This window comes from Tursiops truncatus, chromosome 1 (assembly GCF_011762595.2).
Source record: "Tursiops truncatus isolate mTurTru1 chromosome 1, mTurTru1.mat.Y, whole genome shotgun sequence".
NCBI lineage: Eukaryota > Metazoa > Chordata > Mammalia > Artiodactyla > Delphinidae > Tursiops > Tursiops truncatus.
This window is the reverse complement of record NC_047034.1, coordinates 105,048,881-105,069,905: the sequence shown is the minus strand read 5'-3', so window position 1 is coordinate 105,069,905 and position 21,025 is coordinate 105,048,881. Positions and strand designations below refer to the sequence as shown.

Below are 21,025 nucleotides of genomic sequence, written 5' to 3'. Positions count from 1 at the left end.
CAATGCAGGGGACACGGGTTCGAGCCCTGGTCCAGGAAGATCCCACATGCTGTGGAGCAACTAAGCCCATGCGCCACAACTACTGAACCAGTGTGCTGCAACTACTGAAGCCCGCGTGCCTAGAGCCCGTGCTCCGCAACAAGAGAAACCACCGCAATGAGAAGCCCACGCACCATAACGAAGAGTAGCCCCTGCTCGCCGCAACTAGAGAAAGCCTGTGCGCAGCAACGAAATCCCAACACAGCCAAAAATAAATAAAATAAAATAATTTATAAAAAATATATAGCACTACCTCAACTTTTTTTTTTTTTTTTTTTTTTTTTGCGGTACTCAGGCCTTTCACTGTTGTGGCCTCTCCCGTTGCGGAGCACAGGCTCCGGACACGCAGGCTCAGCAGCCATGGCTCACGGGCCCAGCTGCTCCACGGCATGCGGGATCTTCCCGGACCGGGGCACGAACCTGTGTCCCCTGCATCAGCAGGTGGACTCCCAACCACTGCGCCACCAGGGAAGCCCTACCTCAACTTTTTAAATGGTTGCACAGTGTTTTATAGTATAGTTTCATTATAACTGATTTTACTAAATGTCTGTTGATTAATGTTTAGTTTCTTCCTATTCTTTGCAATTATAATTAATTCTACAATGACATCTTAGCAGTTCTCTGAATATTTTTTAAAGATAAACTGTATTATTGCTTCTTTTTAAAATTAACTTTGAAATATAATTTGTATACAATAAACTGAACTCATTAAAAGTGTACAATTCAATGAATTTTGACAAAAGCATCCACCCATGTAACCAATACCACAATCAAGCTATAGAACATTTTCATCACCTCAAAAAACTTTCTCACGTTCCACCCCAACCCTGGCGACAGGCAATTGTTGTTCTGCTTTCTGTTGCTGTAGATTAGGTTATATTTTATAGAACTTTATAAGTGGAATTATATACTATGTATTTTTTTGAGTCTGGCTTCTTTAATTTAGCATAATGTTTTTGAGAGTCATCCATGTAGCTGCCTGCATCACGAGTTCTTTCTTTATATTGCTGAGTAGTATTTCATTGTATGGATATACCACATTCTGCTTATCCATTCATTTGTTGATGAATAAGTGCTTCCAATTTTTGGATGTTATGAATAAAGTTACTATGAACATTCATGTAGAAGTCCTAGTGTAGACATATGTTTTCATTTTTCTGGGGCGTGAACTTTATAAGAAACTGCCAAGTGTTTTCCAAAGTCATACCATTTTACATTCCTACCAGCAGTATGGTAGAGTTCCAGCTACCTATATTTTTGCCAATACTTTCTAATTTTAGCCATTCTACTGGAGGTATAACAGTATATCATTGTGGCCTTGATTTGCATTTCCCTGGTGACTAATTGTGTTGAGTGTCTTTTCGTGGGCTTTTAGTCATTTGTAGATCTTATTTTATGATGCAACTTTTGAAATATGCTACCCATTTAAAATAATTAGGTTGTGTTCTTACTATTGCATTGTAAGAGTTATTTATATATTGTAGATACAAGTCCTTTGTCAGATGTGTGCTTTGCAAATGTTTTCTCCCAGTCTGTGGTTTGCCTTTTTATTTTCTTAATGGTGTTTTCCAAAGAGCAAAAGTTTTTAACTATAAATAAAGTTCATGAATTATTTTTTTTTTAAACATCCAAAGAGAGAGAAAGAAAGAGAGAGAGAGAGAAATTAAATGGTGGTTAGTGTAGGTTTTGTATTGAGTGCATACAATATTTCACTTCCTTGGAAATTGTTAACTGTGTGTTGATTAGAGTATTGTATTAATCGAAACACCCCGTTTTCTTATTGCCTTGGGTAACAGAATTTGCTTTATTTATGTGCCCTCATGCAGTGACTCTGAAGTTTAAATGCCATCTTAAACTCTTTTTTTTTTTTTTTTTTAAATGTGACTTGGGAAATGCAGGGGAAAAGGAATACATCAGATCTCTGATGAACATTTATATCAGAATGATTTTTTTCCCTAAATGAGTAATCTACAAAAGTCTGTCAAGAGTAATAATAAAAACATCTACTGAGCGCTTACTATGTCAGTCACTGTGCTAAATGGCTTATTTCATTTAATCCTCACAACCGTTACCCTGTGAATTGGTCACCACTGTTATCCCCACTTTATAAAGAAACAGTACAAATTCATTCAACTTACTGCAGAGCGCAGATCCAAACCCCAGATGATATTGCCTGTATGCTTTGACTACCACCCACACTTCACTCATTCTGTGAGTTTCCTTTGGCGCATTAAAAGAGATGTATTGTATGTCATCAATAACATTAACTTAACAGTGCATCTAAATTGTTGCACCCTAAGATTATTTACTGCCCAGTCTATGTTCTGATTTCCCAACATGTCCCCCAATACTTTTTTTTCCCCAATACTTTTAACACCAATATTTAACACATGGAAATTAATGTTCCATGCTATTTTAATAGGTCTATAATAACCAGCTATTGCATCTCAACCATACAGTCTTTATTTTTAAATAGCTTTTATAAAACTGTCTCACTATCCTTATTTAGGTATTCATTGGTTTTGAGGGTAAACTGCTTTGAGATTTTCAAATATTTCATTTCAGCCCCCAAAATATTTTTTTCAATGTAGAAACGTATTTTTTGAACTTACATTTGCCAATATTCTTAAGTAAAAAATTAGAAGATTCTAGTATTGAACCTTCTATCTCTCTGTCAAGGCATAGCTCAAAAGACAAGAATCTGGAAGGAAAGAGAAAAATTGACATGGGAGATGAGGGCTGTCCCTCATAAATAAGAAATTTTGCTGAGTCACAGCTGTCCTTCATTTTCAGATAAATTAATGAGAATCAATGGAGGCATGCAGAGTGAGGTCTCAGTGCATCACAGAGCTGGCTCCTACTGAGGGGTAGTGCATTTTCAATGAGGGATTCAGAGGGATGGTGATAGCGTATTAGTCCAAGTTTTTTTTTTTCTATAACTCCCTCAAATAGTGAATGATCTCTGTGGCATGCTTAGAACAGGGCCTGGCACTAAGTACTGCTCACTGTTACTGTTTGTGCTGTTATTATTGTCGCCAAAGCTGACATAGTACCACTAGACCAAGAACTGCAAACTCAAATACCTACAGGGGCCAGGTGGATCACACAGCTGAAACACTCAGATGCGGCAGTAAACTGGAGTCATTTAAAGGCAGCAACAGGTGCCCAGCTCCACCGGAGTGTGCCTGTAGGCTAAGGTTGACAGATCTGCCTGGTTTGCAAGAGGATTAAAGCATAAGAATTTGTATGTAGATTTTGATTGTTTAAGGTTGACGATGACTTTGAGTAAGTTTAAAACAGCCCAAAGTTTATTGAAGGTCCAAAGAAACCAATCTCTACAGGTAAGTTAGCTTTTGAGTAGCTTGTTTGTGATTCCACTCTAGACCCTCAAACACGATCTGTCACTTAATTTTGAAATGACACTTTTATTATACAAAGAAGATCTTAGTTTTAGTTTCTGCTCTCAATAACAGTGGGAGAATAGGCCCTTCATCTCTCTTGAGAAACCTCATTTGCTTTGCTAATCTCAGCAATCCCCTCTAGCTAAATCACTCTAAAACTTTTGTAAAGTTTCAGTTCTGCATTTCACTGGCCTATTCCCCATAATGCCATGGATCCAAAATAAAGTTCATTTCTCCTCAGATCTGCATCTTTTTTAAAAATTTAATTTATTTTTAATACATGAGGTTCTTATTAGTTATCTATTTTATACATATTAGTGTATACATGTCAATCCCAATCTCCCATTCATCACACCACACCCCCACCCTGCTTTCCCCCCTTGGTGTCCATAACATTTGTTCTCTACATCTGTGTCTCAATTTCTGTCCTGCAAACTGGTTCATCTGTACCATTTTTCTAGGTTCCACATATATGCGTTAATATACGATATTTGTTTTTCTCTTTCTGACTGACTTCACTCTGTATGACAGTCTCTAGGTCCATCCACGCCTCTACAAATGACCCAATTTCGTTCCTTTTTATGGCTGAGTAATATTCCGTGGTATATATGTACCACATCTTCTTTATCCATTCATCTGTCAATGGGCATTTAGGTTGCTTCCATGACCTGGCTACTGTAAATAGTGCTGCAATGAACATTGGGGTGCATGTGTCTTTTTTAATTATGATTTTCTCTGGGTATATGCCCAGGAGTGAGATTGCTGGGTCATATGGTAATTCTATTTTCAGTTTTTTAAGGAACCTCCATACTGTTCTCCACAGTGGCTGTATGAATTTACATTCCCACCAACAGTGCAAGAGGGTTCCCTTTTCTCCACACCATCTCCAGCATTTGTTGTTTGTAGATTTTCTGATGATGCCCGTTCTAACTGGTGTGAGGTGATACTTCATTGTAGTTTTGATTTGCATTTCTCTAATAATTAGTGATGTTGAGCAGCTGTTCATGTGCTTCTTGGCCATCTGTATATCTCCTTTGGAGAAATGTCTATTTAGGTCTTCTGCCCATTTTTTGATTGGGTTGTTTGCTTATTTAATATTGAGCTGCATGAGCTGTTTATATACTTTGGAGATTAATCCTTTGTCTGTTGATTCGTTTGCAAATATTTTCTCACATTCTGACAGAAATGGGAGAAAGTCTTTTCGTCTTGTTTATAGTTTCCTTTGGTGTGCAAAGCTTTTAAGTTTCATTAGGTTCCATTTGTTTATTTTTGTTTTTATTTCCATTGCTCAAGGAGGTGATTCATAAAAGATCTTGATGTGATTTATGTCAAAGAGTGTTCTTCCTGTGTTTTCCTCTAAGAGTTTTATAGTGTCTGGTCTTACATTTAAGTCTTTAATCCATTTTGAGTTTATTTTTGTGTATGGTGTTAGGGAGTGTTCTAAGTTCATTCTTTTACATGTAGCTGTCCAGTTTTCCCAACAACACTTATTGAAGAGACTGTCTTTGCTTCATTGTATATTAGGCCTCCTTTGTCATAGATTAGTTGACCATAGGTGCCTGGGTTTATCTCTGGGCTTTCTATCCTGTTTCATTGATCTATATTTCTGTTTTTGTGCCAGTACCATGCTGTCTTGATTACTGTAGCTATGTAGTATAGTCTGAAGTCAGGGAGTCTGATTCCTCCAGCTCTGTTTTTTTCCCCTCAAGATTGCTTTGGCTATTTGGGGTCTTTTGTGTCTCCATACAAAACTGGAGATTTTTTGTTCTTGTTCTGTAAAAATGCCATTGGTAATTTGATAGGGATTGTACTGCATCTGTAGATTGCTTTGGGTAGTATAGTCATTTTCACAATATTGATTCTTCCAATCCAAGTACATGGTATAACTTTCCATCTGTTTGTGTCATCTTTGATTTCTTTCATCAGTGTCTTATAGTTTTCTGAGTACAGGTCTTTTACCTCCTTAGGTAGGTTTATTCCTAGGTATTTTATTCTTTTTGTTGCAGTGGTTAATGGGAGTGTTTCCTTAATTTCTCTTTCAGATTTTTCATTGTTAGTGTCTAGTAATGCAAGAGATTTCTGTGCATTAATGTTGTATCCTGCAACTTTACCAAATTCATTGATTAGCTCTAGTAGTTTTCTGCTGGCATATTTAGGATTATCTCTGTATAGTATCATGTCATCTGCAAACAGTGACAATTTTACTTCTTCTTTTCCAGCTTGTATTCCTTGTATTTCTTTTTCTTCTCTGATTGCTGTGGCTAGGACTTCCAAAACTATGTTGGTGAGAGTGGACATCCTTGTCTTGTTCCTGATCTTAAAGGGAATGCTTTCAGTTTTGCACCATTGAGAATGATGTTTGCTGTGGGTTTGTTGTATATGACCTTTATTATGTTGAGGTAGGTTCCCTCTATGCCCACTTTCTGGAGAGTTTTTATCATAAATGGGTGTTGAATTTTGTCAAAAGCTTTTTCTGCATCTATTGAGATGATCATATGGTTTTTATTCTTCGATTTGTTAATACGGTGTATCACATTGATTGATTTGCATATATTGAAGAATCCTTGCATCCTTGGGATAAATCCCACTTGATCATGGTGTGTTGTTGGATTCTGCTGGCTAGTATTTTGTTGAGGATTTTTGCATCTATATTCATGAGTGATATTGGTCTGTAATTTTCTTTTTTTGTGACATCTTTGTCTGGTTTTGCTATCAGGGTGATGGTGGCCTTGTAGAATGCGTTTGGGAGTGTTCCTTCCTCTGCAATTTTTTTGGAAGAGTTTGAGAAGGATAGGTGTTAGCTCTTTTCTAAATGTTTGATAGAATTCCCCTTTGAAACCATCTGGTCCTGGACTTTTGTTTGTTGGAAGATTTTTTTTTTTTTTTTTTTTTTTTGCTGTATGTGGGCCTCTCACTGTTGTGGCCTCTCCCGTTGTGGAGCACAGGCTCCGGACGTGCAGGCTCAGTGGCCATGGCTCACGGGCCCAGCCGCTCCACGGCATGTGGGATCTTCCCGGACCAGCGCACAAACCCCTGTCCCCTGCATCGGCAGGCAGACTCTCAACCACTGTGCCACCAGGGAAGCCCCTTTTGGAAGATTTTAAATCACAGTTTCAATTTCATTACTTGTGATTGGACTGTTCATATTTTCTATTTCTTCCTGGTTCAGTCTTGGAAGGTTATACCTTTCTAAGAATTTGTCCATTTCTTCCAGGTTGTGCATTTTATTGGCATAGAGTTGCTTGTAGTTATCTCTTATGATGCTTTGTATTTCTGTGGTGTCCTGTTGTAACTTCTCGTTTTTCATTTCTAATTTTATTGATTCGAGCCCTTTCCCTCTTTTTCTTGATGAGTCTGGCTAATGGTTTATCAATTTTGTTTATCTTCTCAAAGAACCATCTTTTAGTTTTATTGATCTTTGCTATTGTTTTCTTTGTTTTTATTTCATTTATTTCTGCTCTGATCTTTATGGTTTCTTTCCTCTGCTAACTTTGGATTTTGTTTGTTTTTCTTTCTCTAATTCCTTTAGGTGTAAGGTTAGATTGTTTATTTGAGATTTTTCTTGTTTCTTGAGGTAGGATTGTATTGCTATAAACTTCCCTCTTAGAACTGCTTTTGCTGAATCCCATATGTTTTGGATGGTCGTGTTTTCATTGTCATTTGTCTCTAGGTTTTTTTTTTTATTTCCTCTTTGATTTATTTAGTGATCTCCTGGTTATTGAGTTATGTATTGTTTAGCCTCCATGTGTTTGTGATTTTTACATTTTTTCCTCCTGTAATTTATTTCTAATCTCATAGCATTGTGATCAGAAAAGATGCTTGATATGATTTCAATTTTCTTAAATTTACTAAGGCTTGTTTTGTGACCCAAGGTGTGATCTATCCTGGAGAATGTTCCGTGTGCACTTGAGAAGAAAGTGTAATCTGCTGTTTTTGGATGGAATGTCCTATAAATATCAATTAAATATATCTGGTCTATTGTATCATTTAAAGCTTGTATTTCCTTACTAATTTTCTGTCTGGATGATCTGTCCATTGGTGTAAGTGAGGTCTTAAAGTCTCCCACTATTACTATGTTACTGTCGATTTCTTCTTTTATAGCTGTTAGCATTTGCCTTATGTATTGAGGTGCTCCTATGTTGGGTGCATATATATTTATAATTGTTATTATCTTCTTCTTGGATTGATCCCTTAATCACTATGTAGTGTCCTTGTAACATTCTTTATTTTAAAGTCTATTTTATCTGATATGAGTATTGCTACTCCAACTTTCTTTTGATTTCCATTTGAATGGAATATATTTTTTCTCCCCTCACTTTCAGTCTGTATGTGTCCCTAGGTCTGAAGTGAATCTCTTGTAGACAGCATCTATATGGGTCGTGTTTTTATACCCCTTCAGTGAGCCTGTGTCTTTTGGTTGGAGCATTTAATCCATTTACATGCAAGGTGATTATCTTATTACCATTTTTTAACTTGTTTTGGGTTTGTTTTTGTAGGTCCTTTTCTTCTCTTGTGTTTCCCAATTAGAGAAGTTCCTTTAGCATTTGTTGTAGAGCTGGTTGGGTGGTTCTGAATTCTCTTAGCTTTTGCTTGTCTGTAAAGCTTTTGATTTCTCCTCAAATCTGAATGAGATCCTTGCCAGGTAGAGTTATCTTGGTTGTAGGTTCTTCCCTTTCATCACTTTAAATATATCATGCCACTCCCTTCTGGCTTGTAGAGTTTCTGCTGAGAAATCAGCTGTTAACCTTATGGGAGTTCCCTTGTATGTTATTTGTTGTTTTCCCTTGTTGCTTTTAATTATTTTTCTTTATCTTTAATTTTTGCCAGTTTGATTACTGTGTGTCTCAGCGTGTTTCCCCTTGGGTTTATCCTGTATGGTACTCTCTGCGCTTCCTGGACTTGGGTGGCTATTTCCTTTCCCATGTTAGGGAAGTTTTCGACTATAATCTCTTCAAATGTTTTCTTGGGTCCTTTCTCTCTCTCTCTTCTCCTTCTGGGACCCCTATAATGTGAATGTTGGTGCATTTAATATTGTCCCAGAAGTCTCTTAGGCTGTCTTCATTTCTTTTTATTCTTTTTTCTTTATTCTGTTCCACTGCAATGAATTCCACCGTTCTGTCTTCCAGGTCACTTATCCATTCTTCTGCCTCAGTTATTCTGCTATTGATTCCTTCTAGTGTATTTTTCATTTCATTTATTGTATTGTTCATCTCTGTTTGTTTGTTCTTTAATTCTTCTAGGTCTTTGTTAAACATTTCTTGCATCTTCTCGATCTTTGCCTCCATTCTTTTTCCAAGGTCCTGGATCATCTTCACTATCATTATTCTGAATTCTTTTTCCAGAAGGTTGCTTCTCTCCACCTCATTTAGTTGTTTTTCTGAGGTTTTATGTTGTTCCTTCATCTGGTGCATAGTCCTCTGCCTTTTCATTTTGTCTGTCTTTCTGTGAATGCAGTTTTCATTCCATAGACTGCAGGATTATAGTTCTTCTTGCTTCTTCTGTCTGCCCTCTGATGGATGAGGCTATCTAAGAAGCTTGTGCAAACTTCCTGATGAGAGGGACTGGTCAGTGCCATGGCTTTTGATGGTCAAATATGGCTTTGTTAATAGGTGCTCCAGTTCCATCCTCCAGATGTTTTCTAACAGTTGTCATGAGGGAAAATGTCTGAGTAGAGTTATAGAAGACAACCGTAGGACATGGAGTAAGACCCCTTTCTCATCACTTTGTGCTTTAAAAATTAAATAAACAGTCAAATGTACTATGAACATTTTTTTCTCCTCTTTAATTTCCTGAATCAAAAAACAACAAAGAAATTAAAGGGTGTGAAAAAAATTCCTTTTGCCTCATATCAATTGCCAAACTAAATATCATAAAATTATGACCTTTCTTCCCTTAGTAATTCATATTGGCAAGAACATAGATGAAAAGAAAACTTTGGGGAGACTGGTGTACTATGTAAATAGGAACATCCGCTACCTCTTGTGAAAGTGATGATTAATTCCTAGGGCTAGGGCACATATTTTGTTAAAACAACTAGGGCCAGATTGTGCCATCTGTATTCTCCTTCTCCCAGGCAGTTTTGGGGTAAGGAAGGGAGTAGAGGGGGAAGGGTATATCTCCAGAGTTAGTAAGTTTTGTTCACTGATCCCAGCCAGGGCAGGTAGATTTCTGGAAAAAAAGCAGGGACAGACCCCTTCCCAGCTGTAATCCTCTTCTCCTCCCACTACATTCCGTCCTTCTCTCTGTGCCCCTGTTTAGAGTTCCGAAAAAGATGTGGTTGGAGGGGAGGAGATTGTAGAGAAGCACTTGGAAAATAGCTATTCAAGGCTCAGGGTGAGGAGTGTGTCAGAAAGCTCCTTGGATTAGACTTACTCATTTTTTAGTCTTATTGCTTCTTTTTATTATCTGAGTGACCTTGGATAAGTACCTAAACTTCATTAGGCCTTCTTGTCCTCATCTGAAAAGTCAGGGGGTTGGGTTAGAGCTAGATGATCTCCAGTACATTTCAAGACTTGACAACTATGAGTCTCTTCTGTAATTCTTTGCCTCATCTAAGACAATGCACGGCAGCATGTGCTTTTTGTAGGGGTCTGCTAAAAAAGATACAAGCACCTTTCTTTTAAAATAACTCATTTTCCTACAGTCATGTGTTTCTTTAAAAACAAATACAAGAGGATTGGATTGATCATAGTAACATGCTTCTAGAAATATCTTGTGGCAGGAAGACTACTTATTTCTCCTTAAGGACTGCATATTGGCCATACTCCACATGCTTTTCACTTCTTTGAGCCAGAACTCAGCTAGTATGCTCTTAGTAAGGACGGATGAAACTGTATGAAAGGTAAAGTAAGTTTCTCTTTTAAGACAGGAGACTAAGCCTATAGGAACCTACTTCCCCCCATGACTCCATTGAAATAAAAGTAAACAAGTATCCCCCAAAAAGTATGTGATTGGAATGGGTAGAAGCCCATGGACTGGAGATTTCAACTAATTTCTAAAAGATAAAAAGTGAAAGGGGAGGATTAATGGTTGAATTGGCAGAAAATGCCACAGGCTAGAATACACAAGATAAAGTGACAGAATCTTGAGAAAAAACAAATTCAGAACAACAAAAGTCACAGACCACATATGAAGTAAACTACAACTAGGCATGAATATAAGCAGTTAATAGACTGTAAGAAAAAGCGATCCATTTGCCCTTGATGCTAGCAATAGCCACATTTGAGAGACCCAGGGTTTATAACATTGGGTCCATGGAAAATGTCATCCTAGCATATAACACTGAACAATGCTTATATTGATCATAATAAAATACATGGAGTATATTGGCTTGCTTCCATTGTTTATTATATTGTAATAAACTTTATTTTTTAGAACAGTTTTAGATTTATAGAAAAATTATAAAGACACTACAGAGTTCCCCTATTATTAACACCTTATAATATAAGTATCATCCATTTGTTACAATTAATGAACAAGTAATGATCTATTATCATTAACTAAAATCCATACTTTATGCAGATTTCTTTAGTTTTTATCTAATGTCTTCTTCTGTTCCAAGATCCCATCCAGGATACCACATTACATTTAGTCATCATGTCTCCTTAGGCTCCTCTTGGCTGTAATAGTTTGTCAGACTTTCCTTATTCTTGATGACCTTAAGGAGTTTGAGGAGTACTAGTCAGGTATTTTATACAATGTCCCTTATTTGGGATTTGTGTGGTGTTTTTCTTATGATTAGACTGGTGTTACGTGTTTTGTAGCGAAGACCACAAAGGTCAAGTGCCGTTTTTGTCACATCAAATCAAGGGTACATACTATCAACATGACTTATCACTCTTTCTGACCTTGATAACCTGGTTGAGGTAATGTTTGCCAGGTTTCTCCAGTGTAAATTTTCCCCTTGCTCCCACCTTTTCATACTGTCCCCTTGGGAAGGAAGTATATAGGTTATTAACTTCTAAAGTCAACCTATAGATAAAGTAGGAAAGAATTTTTCATGATAGCAGTACTGAATGTAAATATTAACAATTTTGTTAGTGGTTAAATATTGCTAACAAAAAAAAAGGGAAAGGAAAAGTGGAGGAACGGGAAGGGGGATCAATACCTTCATTTTATAGAGGAAGTCCATAGATACACTAATAAAAAATAGAAATTTGAGTCCTTGTTCAAAAATGTAAACATTTAGGACTTCCCTGGTGGTGCAATGGTTAAGAATCCACCTGCCAATGCAGAGGACATGGGTTCGATCTCTGGTCCGGGAAGATCCCACATGCAGCAGAGCAACTAAGCCAATGTGCCACAACTACTGAGCCTGTGCTCTAGAGCCTGCAAGCCACAACTACTGAGCCCGTGTGCCACAACTACTGAAGCCCACGCGCCTAGAGCCCGTGCTCCGCAACAAGAGAAGCCACTGCGATGAGAAGCCCGCATGCTGCAATGAAGAGTAGCCCCTGCTTGCCGCAACTAGAGAAAGCCCACATGCAGCAATGAAGACCCAACGCAGCCTAAAATAAATAAATTTATTTAAAAAAAATGTAAACGTTTAGTTCCAATGGAGGAAATAAAACACTATTACTGCTGTTAAACATTGGGAAGAGAAGAGTAGTATGAGATACATTCTGATTTTCATACTGTGAATTGACTGACACTGACTAAAGTTGGTAATCCAAGAAGAGAGATATAGAATGCACTGGAAGTAAAGACTGAATGATCTCACTCCAGATAAAACCAGTTTTCCTCTGTAGAAGGGATTGGAGCTAACTAAGCAAGGAAAAGAGGAAAGGCTCTAGCTTTTCCCTGGAAGTTCTTTTATACTACTTGATTTATTACCATGTGCACAAATCATTTGCTTTAAAGCCAAAGATGATGTGTAGGGTGGTGTCAGGACTAATACTGGACCACCCAGTATGACCCCTTTTGACTTCAGTGATCCAAGCAAACCCATCTGCCTAAACATCGTTCACACCAAACCATACTACTATGTGGTGTTTTGTTGAGGCAGGAACCTCACTTCTGAGAGAATAAAGGGGTAATCTTCTTAGGTCTTCGATTTGTAGGAAAGGCATTTAAAAAAGAGAACTCTGTTTGTAGAAATAAAGATTAGAAGATTTCAGCTGCAAAAGAGAACCTGGCTGAAAGATGCAGCAACTGTCTCTGGTTGAGAAGTATTGGCAGTCAGTGAAATCCATTGTGTGTTTCCTGTGTTTAGCATTATACATGTTTCAGTTTAAAAGCCTTTACTGTCATTAGCTAATTACCTCCCAAGGATGCAGGGTAGTTAGAGGGAATATTGGAACCAAGCCAGATTTTAGAGCTGAAAGATGTATATGCATCTGTACCAGCCCTGATTCAGGGTGTAGCTGTTATACCATTTCACACACAGGGATCGATCTGCTAATGTGTGGTTACTCAATCTATAAAGTTTTTTTTTCTGGAGTCAACATCTCCTTGAGAAATACAAGTTACTGAAACAGAAGGGAACTTATTCCAACAGCATCTCTTATGAGTGTCTTGAAAATCAACATTGGTGACAGTTTTAGATTCATCATTAAATCAGAATCTCCAAAGTGAGGCCTGGATACTGGAAGTTATTAAAAGTGCCCAGATGATTCTAGAGTAGAGACAGGCTTGAGGACCACTTACTTAAGTGGAAAATAGCTGCTCCTTTCCCTACCCCTAACAGTAACTATATCTACTATGAAAATGAAATATAACATTTGGCTAAGGAGAAATTTTTATAAACACTAATTATTAATAAATATTACAGCTTGTTTTATATAAACTATATATTTTACATTATAGAAGTGCTCAAGAAATTTGGAGACTATAGGAGAACAAATAGGTATGTCTCTGTGCATATAAAAAGTCATCACACAAAGAGTCACTGTTCATGTTTTGGGATTTTTCTTTCCATTTTATTTTCATACTTTGTCTTTTAAAAAAATTATTGACATTGCTCTTGTCAGATTCCATACACAATTTCATATCCTGCTTTTCAAATATACCATTATAATAAGCTTTTTCATCCTTTGATTCAGCCTTTAAAAGTTATCTCTAAAAATGAAACCTAGTGAAATGAGGCAAACAGGGAAATTTATATCCACAATTAAACCAGAATAGAAATTCAGGTACCTGTAGAGCACCAGCCCACAGGAATATTCTCCACCCTGTTTCTATTTGGAACACTCAGACCAGCAGTATCTAGAACATGTGCTCAATTTCTACAGCCGAATTTTGACTATATTTGGTATGTGGTGCCCTCTACTGGCTTTCCCAGGATTGTGCCTTTTTTCTGTTTGTAAACTATGTGTTTTAGTAAGGACTCTAAAGGGAGTTACATTGTATGTGTGCAAGTTTGAATTTTGCATGTCTGTATTTTTATTAATATGTGTAGCCTTAATGTAGAATTGAATCTATCTTAATATTGGATCTGACTGTGGGTCTGTTTCCTTTTTATTTATTCCACAAACATTTTAGAGTCTACCATGTGCCAGGCAGGGGTATTGTGCTAGGGGGCTGGAGACATAAAGATGAAATCTCCACCTTCAAGTGGCTCATTATCTATCCCAGGCAGGATAACCTACTTAACATGCCTTGGATATTCCAGCAGAAGAACCTGACTCCGTATAGATCCTTGTCCTCCTCTATCTAGGAAAATCATCCTCTTCAATGAAGCATGCAGCTTTGGGACAGACACATGTGGCAGAGCCAGGAAGAAAGAGGACACCTTTCCAGAAGGGCAGATCCACCAAATCAATTCTGGCCATCAGTGGGGTTGACAGATGTCACAGACAGCTTGCTCTCAATTTACTTAGGAAATTAAAATTTATGATGGACTATAACATATTAATAGATAAAATGAGTGGCAATAATTCAGAGGTTTAATTGAGCCCCTATAAGGGAATAAACCTCATTTTCTAGAAATGTAAACTTTATATAATATGTACCTAAGGAAGGGAGGTAATTATTACTTTTTTTTTATATGTATAACTCATTCATTTTGTTATAAAGCAGAAACTAACACACCATTGTAAAGCAACTATACTTCAATAAAGATGTAAAAAAAAAAAAAAAAGAGCCACATGTGCGCCAGAGCAGAAAGCAGAGGCACAGCAGTTGGGTCTGGGGGGAAACAACAGGCCGAGTGGGAGGTCAGCGATGGCTGAAGAATCCTTGAGGGTGGTTATATTTAAACGGCTTCATCCTGCTGGGGCCCCTGAAAAGCCGCAGACACATTTTCTCCTGGGGAAATTCCTTGGGCCCCTCCACGCTGTCATCGTGGCTCTCCGTCTCCAGGTAGACGTCCAGCAGCACACACAGACGCTGCAGCTGGTTCGTCAAGAGCTGGTGGCGGGGCCGGGGGCCGCACAGCTCCTTGTAGCACACATTGACCTCACTCTCCACGGCCCGAATATTGTCGTCGTTGTTGTTGGTTTTCTCCCCTTTCCAGTTCAGACAGAGCTGGAAAATGGGTGGGATGGAGGAGTAGCCGGGGTTCAGCACCATGGCAGCCTGGAGCTTAGCCGTGCCCCTTTCCACAAGTGCCATATAGTAGAGATTGGTGTCCCCAGCCAGTCCCGCCTCCACGATGTCTTTGGTAAAATGCAGCTCCGTATAATCCTCATGGGCAATCGTCACCCACTTCACCAGGCGAGAGACAACCTTTGCAGGGAAGAGGTACTGGCAGTCACTGGTAACTGGCACAATGCCGTGTTCCAGGGAGGCAAACCACTTGTGGCGGGCCAGGCGGGACTGCGCCCTGGTCTTCAGCGGTTTCATGGTGGTCTCCATGTGGCTGGCGCTCAGAGAGTGGTCAGCGATCACGGTGTGCTGGGGCTGCTCTTTGGGGAAGTGGAGGCCACCCAGCTTCTGCACCCACAAATAGGGATGCCCTAAGTCAAGTATGTAGTCCCTCAAAGTCAGGATGCCAACTTTATCAAACTGATACTGATTGGCTGGATTTGGAGTTTTCTTTCCATGATCCCCAGGATACAAACAGCTCAGGACTGAGTCAGGAGACAGCAAGTCACCTGCACTGATGGGGGTGATCAGTTCTGTGGCGGTTGTCACTTTGGCTTTTACCGTCATGATGTTGAGGTTCATGAGGTAGTAGAAAGTCAGGTGCAGTTCACTGTCATCTTTGCACCTCAGGTCCAGCATGACGGACAGCGGGTGCCTCTTCAGCATCTCCTTGCGCTGTCTTGCCCATACACAGTGGCCTGGACATAGAGGGGAGGAGGTAGGTGTCGGGCTGTCTCATACTGCTTGTGAGCTTGGTCGAAGGGCATAAACAGTTACTCCTGCACCGGTAGGGAAGCCTGCATGATGCTGTTGAGACGAGGCTGGAGGCTACTCAGGTACTCCTTCTTTACTTCAGTCTCCTTAAGGATCTTCTCCTTGTTGGACAGGCACTCTCGGTACTTCTCCACCAGCCTTTTCCGCTGCTCCAGCTCCCAGTCCAGACGTGCAAGGGTCTGCTGGTGAGGGTCTCCCATGGTGACTTCCGCCTTGCTGATATCTGGAGGAGCCTCCTCTAAGCTGACCCGATCGATTTCTTCGTGATTTGACTTAAACTCCAGACATTTGGTGATCTCCTTCTGCAGGTGCATCACCTCATACAACAGGTTCTGGAGCTGCAGGTGATAGGCGTCCACTTTCTGCTCGGCCTCATGAGTCTGATCTCTTCCTTTCTTCAACCTGATGTGGGCTAACCGGTTAAGCTTTTTTTTTTTTTTTTTTTTTTTTTTTGTGGTATGCGGGCCTCTCACTGTTGTGGCCTCTCCCGTTGCGGAGCACAGGCTCCGGATGTGCAGGCTCAGCGGCCATGGCTCACGGGCCTAGCCGCTCCGCGGCATGTGGGATCTTCCCGGACCGGGGCACGAACCCGTGTCCCCTGCATCGGCAGGTGGACTCTCAACCACTGCGCCACCAGGGAAGGCCCCGGTTAAGCTTTTTTAGAGTCATGAAATGCACACAGCTCTGGATCCTCCGATCTTCGATCTCAACTGCCGCATCCTTGTCTCCCCTGCTCCTCAGGTCCTGGATCTCGGCCATGAGCCTCTGCAACTCCTGGCACGTGTACTTGTACAGCTCATAGTCTCTGCAGGGTCCCACAGGTCCACCTCAGCCTCCTCGCTGTAGTATTTACCTTCCTGTTCAGTGTCAGAACGATTATGCTTCCCTTCAGCTGGAGCTCCATCACTTCGGATCACTTTGGGCTTTCGATTTTTGCTCGATTCCGATGACATGGTTGTTTGGTGAAGTCAGGAGGAAACAGCAGAGACCTCAGAGGTGGCTGTGAACATTAATGCAGGAGGTGCTCCACTAGGGCAGGCAATGAAGATGATCTGAGAGCAGGGCACACTGCACCCCGACCTGTCCCGGCCAGCGAGCCACTTCCCGCGGCTCGCGCACCATAGAGCAATTATTACGTTTTGAAAGCACTTTGCATTTTAAATTTTACCTCCATTTTGGGGGGAGGAAATGCATATGAAACTAATGGAGTTTTTCTAATCTGAGGAAGGCCTAAAACATAGAACAAAGTGAGGAATCTCTAAAGCCTTCTTGATCACTTCTTTTGGTATGCAGTTTCTTTTACCACATTATGTGCAATTATGCAAATGATAGGTTAGCAAACCCCTTCCCATGCCCCCTTTTTAACCTGAGGGCCCTGATGATGATGCTGGGTCTACAAGGTTGAATCCATACACCAATAGACCCAAGCATGACTATATAATATTTATCCTGAATATGAAACCAGTTTATATAATATTGTACATCAACTATACCTCAAAAAAATTTTTTTAAAAATATGGAACCAGCAATTACTCATTATGTGTTCTTGGATGAGTAACTTTCTTTTTAATTTGTCTTACACACCCTGTTCTCTTTTATTTTCCAAGGGACTCTGCCAGTCTGGCGTTTACCAACCTTCTACCTCTTGCGAAATATGTGGAGGATGAAATGATATAAGACTTTGTACAAAACATTGGCCCCTCAGGGTAAAAATCTAGCAAAGTACAGACCCTGGGAGGAAGGAAAGAGACAACAATGAAGAAAAGGATGTTTGGCACATAGTTGGTGCTTATCCAATATTTGTTCCATAAGTGAATTAGGGGATGATGTGATAGTGTCTCAAGTATTATGGGGTGTCTCAGGCACTGCCACCTGCCTCTTCAAGAACACTTCCTATTTGGGAAGGAGGAAGGAAGGAGGGAAGAGACACATGTATTCTGGCTCTCCAGGCGTTTGTGCTGAGGTCAGGTTTCTTCTGGAGTTAGGAGTTCCTTGTCTGGCAGTTTTCTCTTTCAGGGGAGTAAGGTAGGGGTGTGTGTGTGTGTATGTGTGTGTGTGTGTGTGTGTGTGTGTGTGTGTGTGTGTGTGAGCAGGTACATATGCGTGTGTGCACATGATACACAAATATAAATAGTGACCCAATGTTTATTTCCTTGGCATCCTTCCTATGCCAAGACCTGAAGACCTCAGATTACAAAATCATTCCTTTGCCTTGATAACAAGAAAAAAAGTTAAAAACCTCAGGGAGAGCTCCGTTTTAATTGTTAAACTTATGTGCTTGGCACTTAGGATACAAAGAAGACTTAGGTCTAATCTCAAAAGACTTTTAACGTGGAGAGACATAAAGCCAAACAGTATCTGATGCAAGGAAGATAGTGCTGGAGCAGAGGCTGGTCCAGGGAACTCAGAGGAGGGGCTTTTAATAGAGCCCAGGGCCCAGGGCCTTGCTATTCCAAGTCTAGTTCGACTGCCAGCAGCAACATCTCTTGGAAACTTGTGAGAAATGCAGACTCTCCGACTCCAACCCAGACTGACTGAATGTGAATCATATGCTCATTAATATTTGAGAAGTACTGGTCTAGGGGGTGGGGGTGGGATGTGGGAGCGTTTTTTTAAAGGAAATAAATTCTGAACTGTGTTTTGAGGATGAGAAGGGTTAACTAGGGAGTGTTCCAAACAGAGAGAAAAACCTAAGCAAAAGTTCAGTGACATGAAAAAGCATTGGGGGCTTCCCTGGTGGCGCAGTGGTTGAGAGTCCGCCTGCCGATGCAGGGGACACGGGTTCGTGCCCCGGTCCAGGAAGATCCCACATGCCGCGGAGCGGCTGGGCCCGTGAGCCATGGCCGCTGAGCCTGCGTCTGGAGCCTGTGCTCCGCAACGGGTGACGTCACAACAGAGAGGCCCGCGTACCGGAAAAAAAAAAAAAAAAAAAAAGCATTGGGGTGTTTTGGGAACTGCAAGTAGCTTAAAATTGCCAATCAAAACGGAAAGAGTAGGGGAGAGAGGAGGAGGGAGAAATGTAGGAAGATGGCAGATCAGGCAGTGGCTAGATCCTGCTGGGTGTGCTCTATGTTAAGGAGCTTTGCCTTCACCTAATCCATGATAGAGAACGCATGATATGTTCAGATTTGCCTTTAGATCACCGTGGCCCTGAAGAGCCTGAGAAGGTCAAGGTGGAAAGGCAGAGAAATTACTTAGGAAGCTATGGCAATAGTTTGGGAGAGAGATAATGAGAGTCTAACTCAGGTAGTGCAGTGAGCTGGAGAGCAAGGGGCAAATTTAAGACATTTTAGGAGGTAGTAAGCAGATGAGAGACTTCAGTACAGATTGAGGATGGGAGAAGGGGAGTAGCCTGGATGAGTTGCTGGCTTCTGGCTGGGATTAGTAGTGGGTGGTTGCTCATGACGCCACTAACACAGATGAAAGGATAAAGGAGGATGAACAGGTTTGAGAAAGGAAATCATGAGTTCAGTTTTCAACATGTTCTACTCCGGTGAATAGAAAACATATATAGGAGGAAAAAAAAAAAAAAAGAAGAAAACAATAAAAGGGTGGAGAACTGGGTGAATCAATCAGGGTGGAGAAGGAAAGTGATGAGGAAGAAACAGTGCCCTGCCCAGATTTGGGGCTACAGTAATGCAACATAGTATACCTGTGAGTTTTTCCTTCAGTCCTGTTGCTAGGGGCTGCTTTCTCGGAACTTGGTTCCCACAATTGCTTGGACCCCAGAGAAGGGCAAAGGGCTTGATTCATGATTTCCTATCCTGTGATCAACTCATTGTTAACACCATTTGCGCTATTAAAAAAATGTTTTCTAACCTGGTGTTCAAGCTGCTCCAGGGTTAGAATGACCTAACAGTTGTCTTTTTCCACATGGCCTTGTGGGTGAATGACTTTGCCCACTGTCCCCAACACTATTTCCAAAGTGGCAATAATACAATGTTAATAAGTATGTGTGTTTGCCCGTTGTTGTCCTTCCAGTTCTGGATGACTCCTGCCACAAATCTTCCCTGTCTGTTAACTTTTACTTTTATTTTGCACCTTGAAACTCAGAACTTGATCATGGCCTGTCTTGGATCATACTCATAATTGTTTCCTATTTAGCAATCTGTTCTCCTCTGCTCACAGAGTTCTAAAAACGTCCTGGACTTCTGCGTCTCCACGACAGAAACTCCATAAGGATTTTAACATTTTCCGATCAGTCATCACCAGCCAATAAAAAGCAAAATGTCGGCACGTGGTATAATACATTAGTTCGGGCTGGAGGAAGGTATTCCAACCAGATCTTTTCGCTCTTGCCAGAATCAAACATGGCGGGCCGCAGCTAGACCTTCCAGAACACCCAGCTCTCTTTCCCACGACCCCGGCCAGTCTGTGGGGCTCCTTTTTTTTCCACCTTCCTTACCCCTCGTCCGCTCCTAAAGGGTCAGCACCTGGGAGCGTGACAGCAGACCTGCTTCCCGCCCCCACTCCAGGGCCCGCCCACCAGCCCGCTCCAGCCAATCGCAGGCCGCGCTGCGGCGGCCGGCAGCGCCGGCCGGCCCCGCCTCCCAGCCTCGCTGTGGCCTGCGGCTCCCGGGCCGGTAGCGCCGCTCTTGGTCGCGTTTACTGGCTGTGTGTAACCGCGGGTCACGGGCGCTCTCCTTCCGCCACAGCTCAGCCCAGCGCCGCCGAGGCCGTCGGCCCCGAGCCTCCGCCATGGACTTCGAGGACGGTAAGCGCGGCCTCTGGCTGGTTGCCGCGGCGGCGGGAGGCGGGGTGGCCTGCCCCGGGGGTCTGTTTACCGTCTCAAGATGGCCGTGTGGGCTTTGTTCTGCGGGCCCGGAGGCCGCCCGCCCGCCGCGGGCCCGGTGCCCGGAGTCGGCCTCTGTGGGGACCCGCGCGCCCGATCCCCCGGCCCGGCGCCCGCTGTGGCCCGCGACCCTGGAGTTCCGCGCCGGCCTCGGTGTGGGTAAGGACGCGCCTAAAGCGCCGCGGCCTCCGGACTCGGCCCCAGACTGGTCCCCGCCCCGCTGCGTGGAAATTGCCCGGACGCTTCCAACTTCCCGGTCTCGGGCTAAGCGGCAAGCGGGCCTCCCTTGCCGCGGCTCGCACTCGCGACGTGGGCAGCGACCCAGATCGTCCTTTTAGTCAATGCCCAAACCCAGGTTACTTCTCGCCGGATAGGATTTTCAGTGGCTTGTTCACGGTCGTGTGCCTGGTTGTCTTAGTTTAAGATGAGTTTAAAGGGCATCTGTAAGTGATAAGTATAAGTAGATCTCTATCCAGAATGGAAAGTAAGGTATTTC

General features: G+C 41.6%; 2 protein-coding genes across 4 annotated transcripts in view; one reads left to right on the top strand and one right to left on the bottom strand.

Annotated features, from left to right (window-relative positions):
- Window positions 1–13,352: 13,352 nt before the first annotated feature.
- Window positions 13,353–18,444, bottom strand: LOC117313743 (THO complex subunit 5 homolog). The gene is given in 4 exon segments (XM_033863676.2): window positions 13,353–15,643; window positions 15,646–16,169; window positions 16,399–16,546; window positions 16,549–18,444. Coding segments are annotated over 4 exon segments (1,863 nt in total). The 5' UTR covers window positions 16,691–18,444; the 3' UTR covers window positions 13,353–14,594.
- A 1,849-nt stretch (window positions 18,445–20,293) lies between these two features.
- The window catches only part of ZNF326 (zinc finger protein 326), a 36,714-nt gene continuing 35,982 nt past the window's right edge, over window positions 20,294–21,025 (top strand). For all 3 annotated transcript variants that reach the window (XM_073811272.1, XM_019919792.3, XM_019919791.3), the window contains exon 1: window positions 20,294–20,451. In XM_073811272.1, coding sequence (XP_073667373.1) covers window positions 20,436–20,451 — 16 coding nt within the window. In that variant the 5' untranslated portion in view covers window positions 20,294–20,435. The remainder of the gene's footprint in view (window positions 20,452–21,025) is intronic.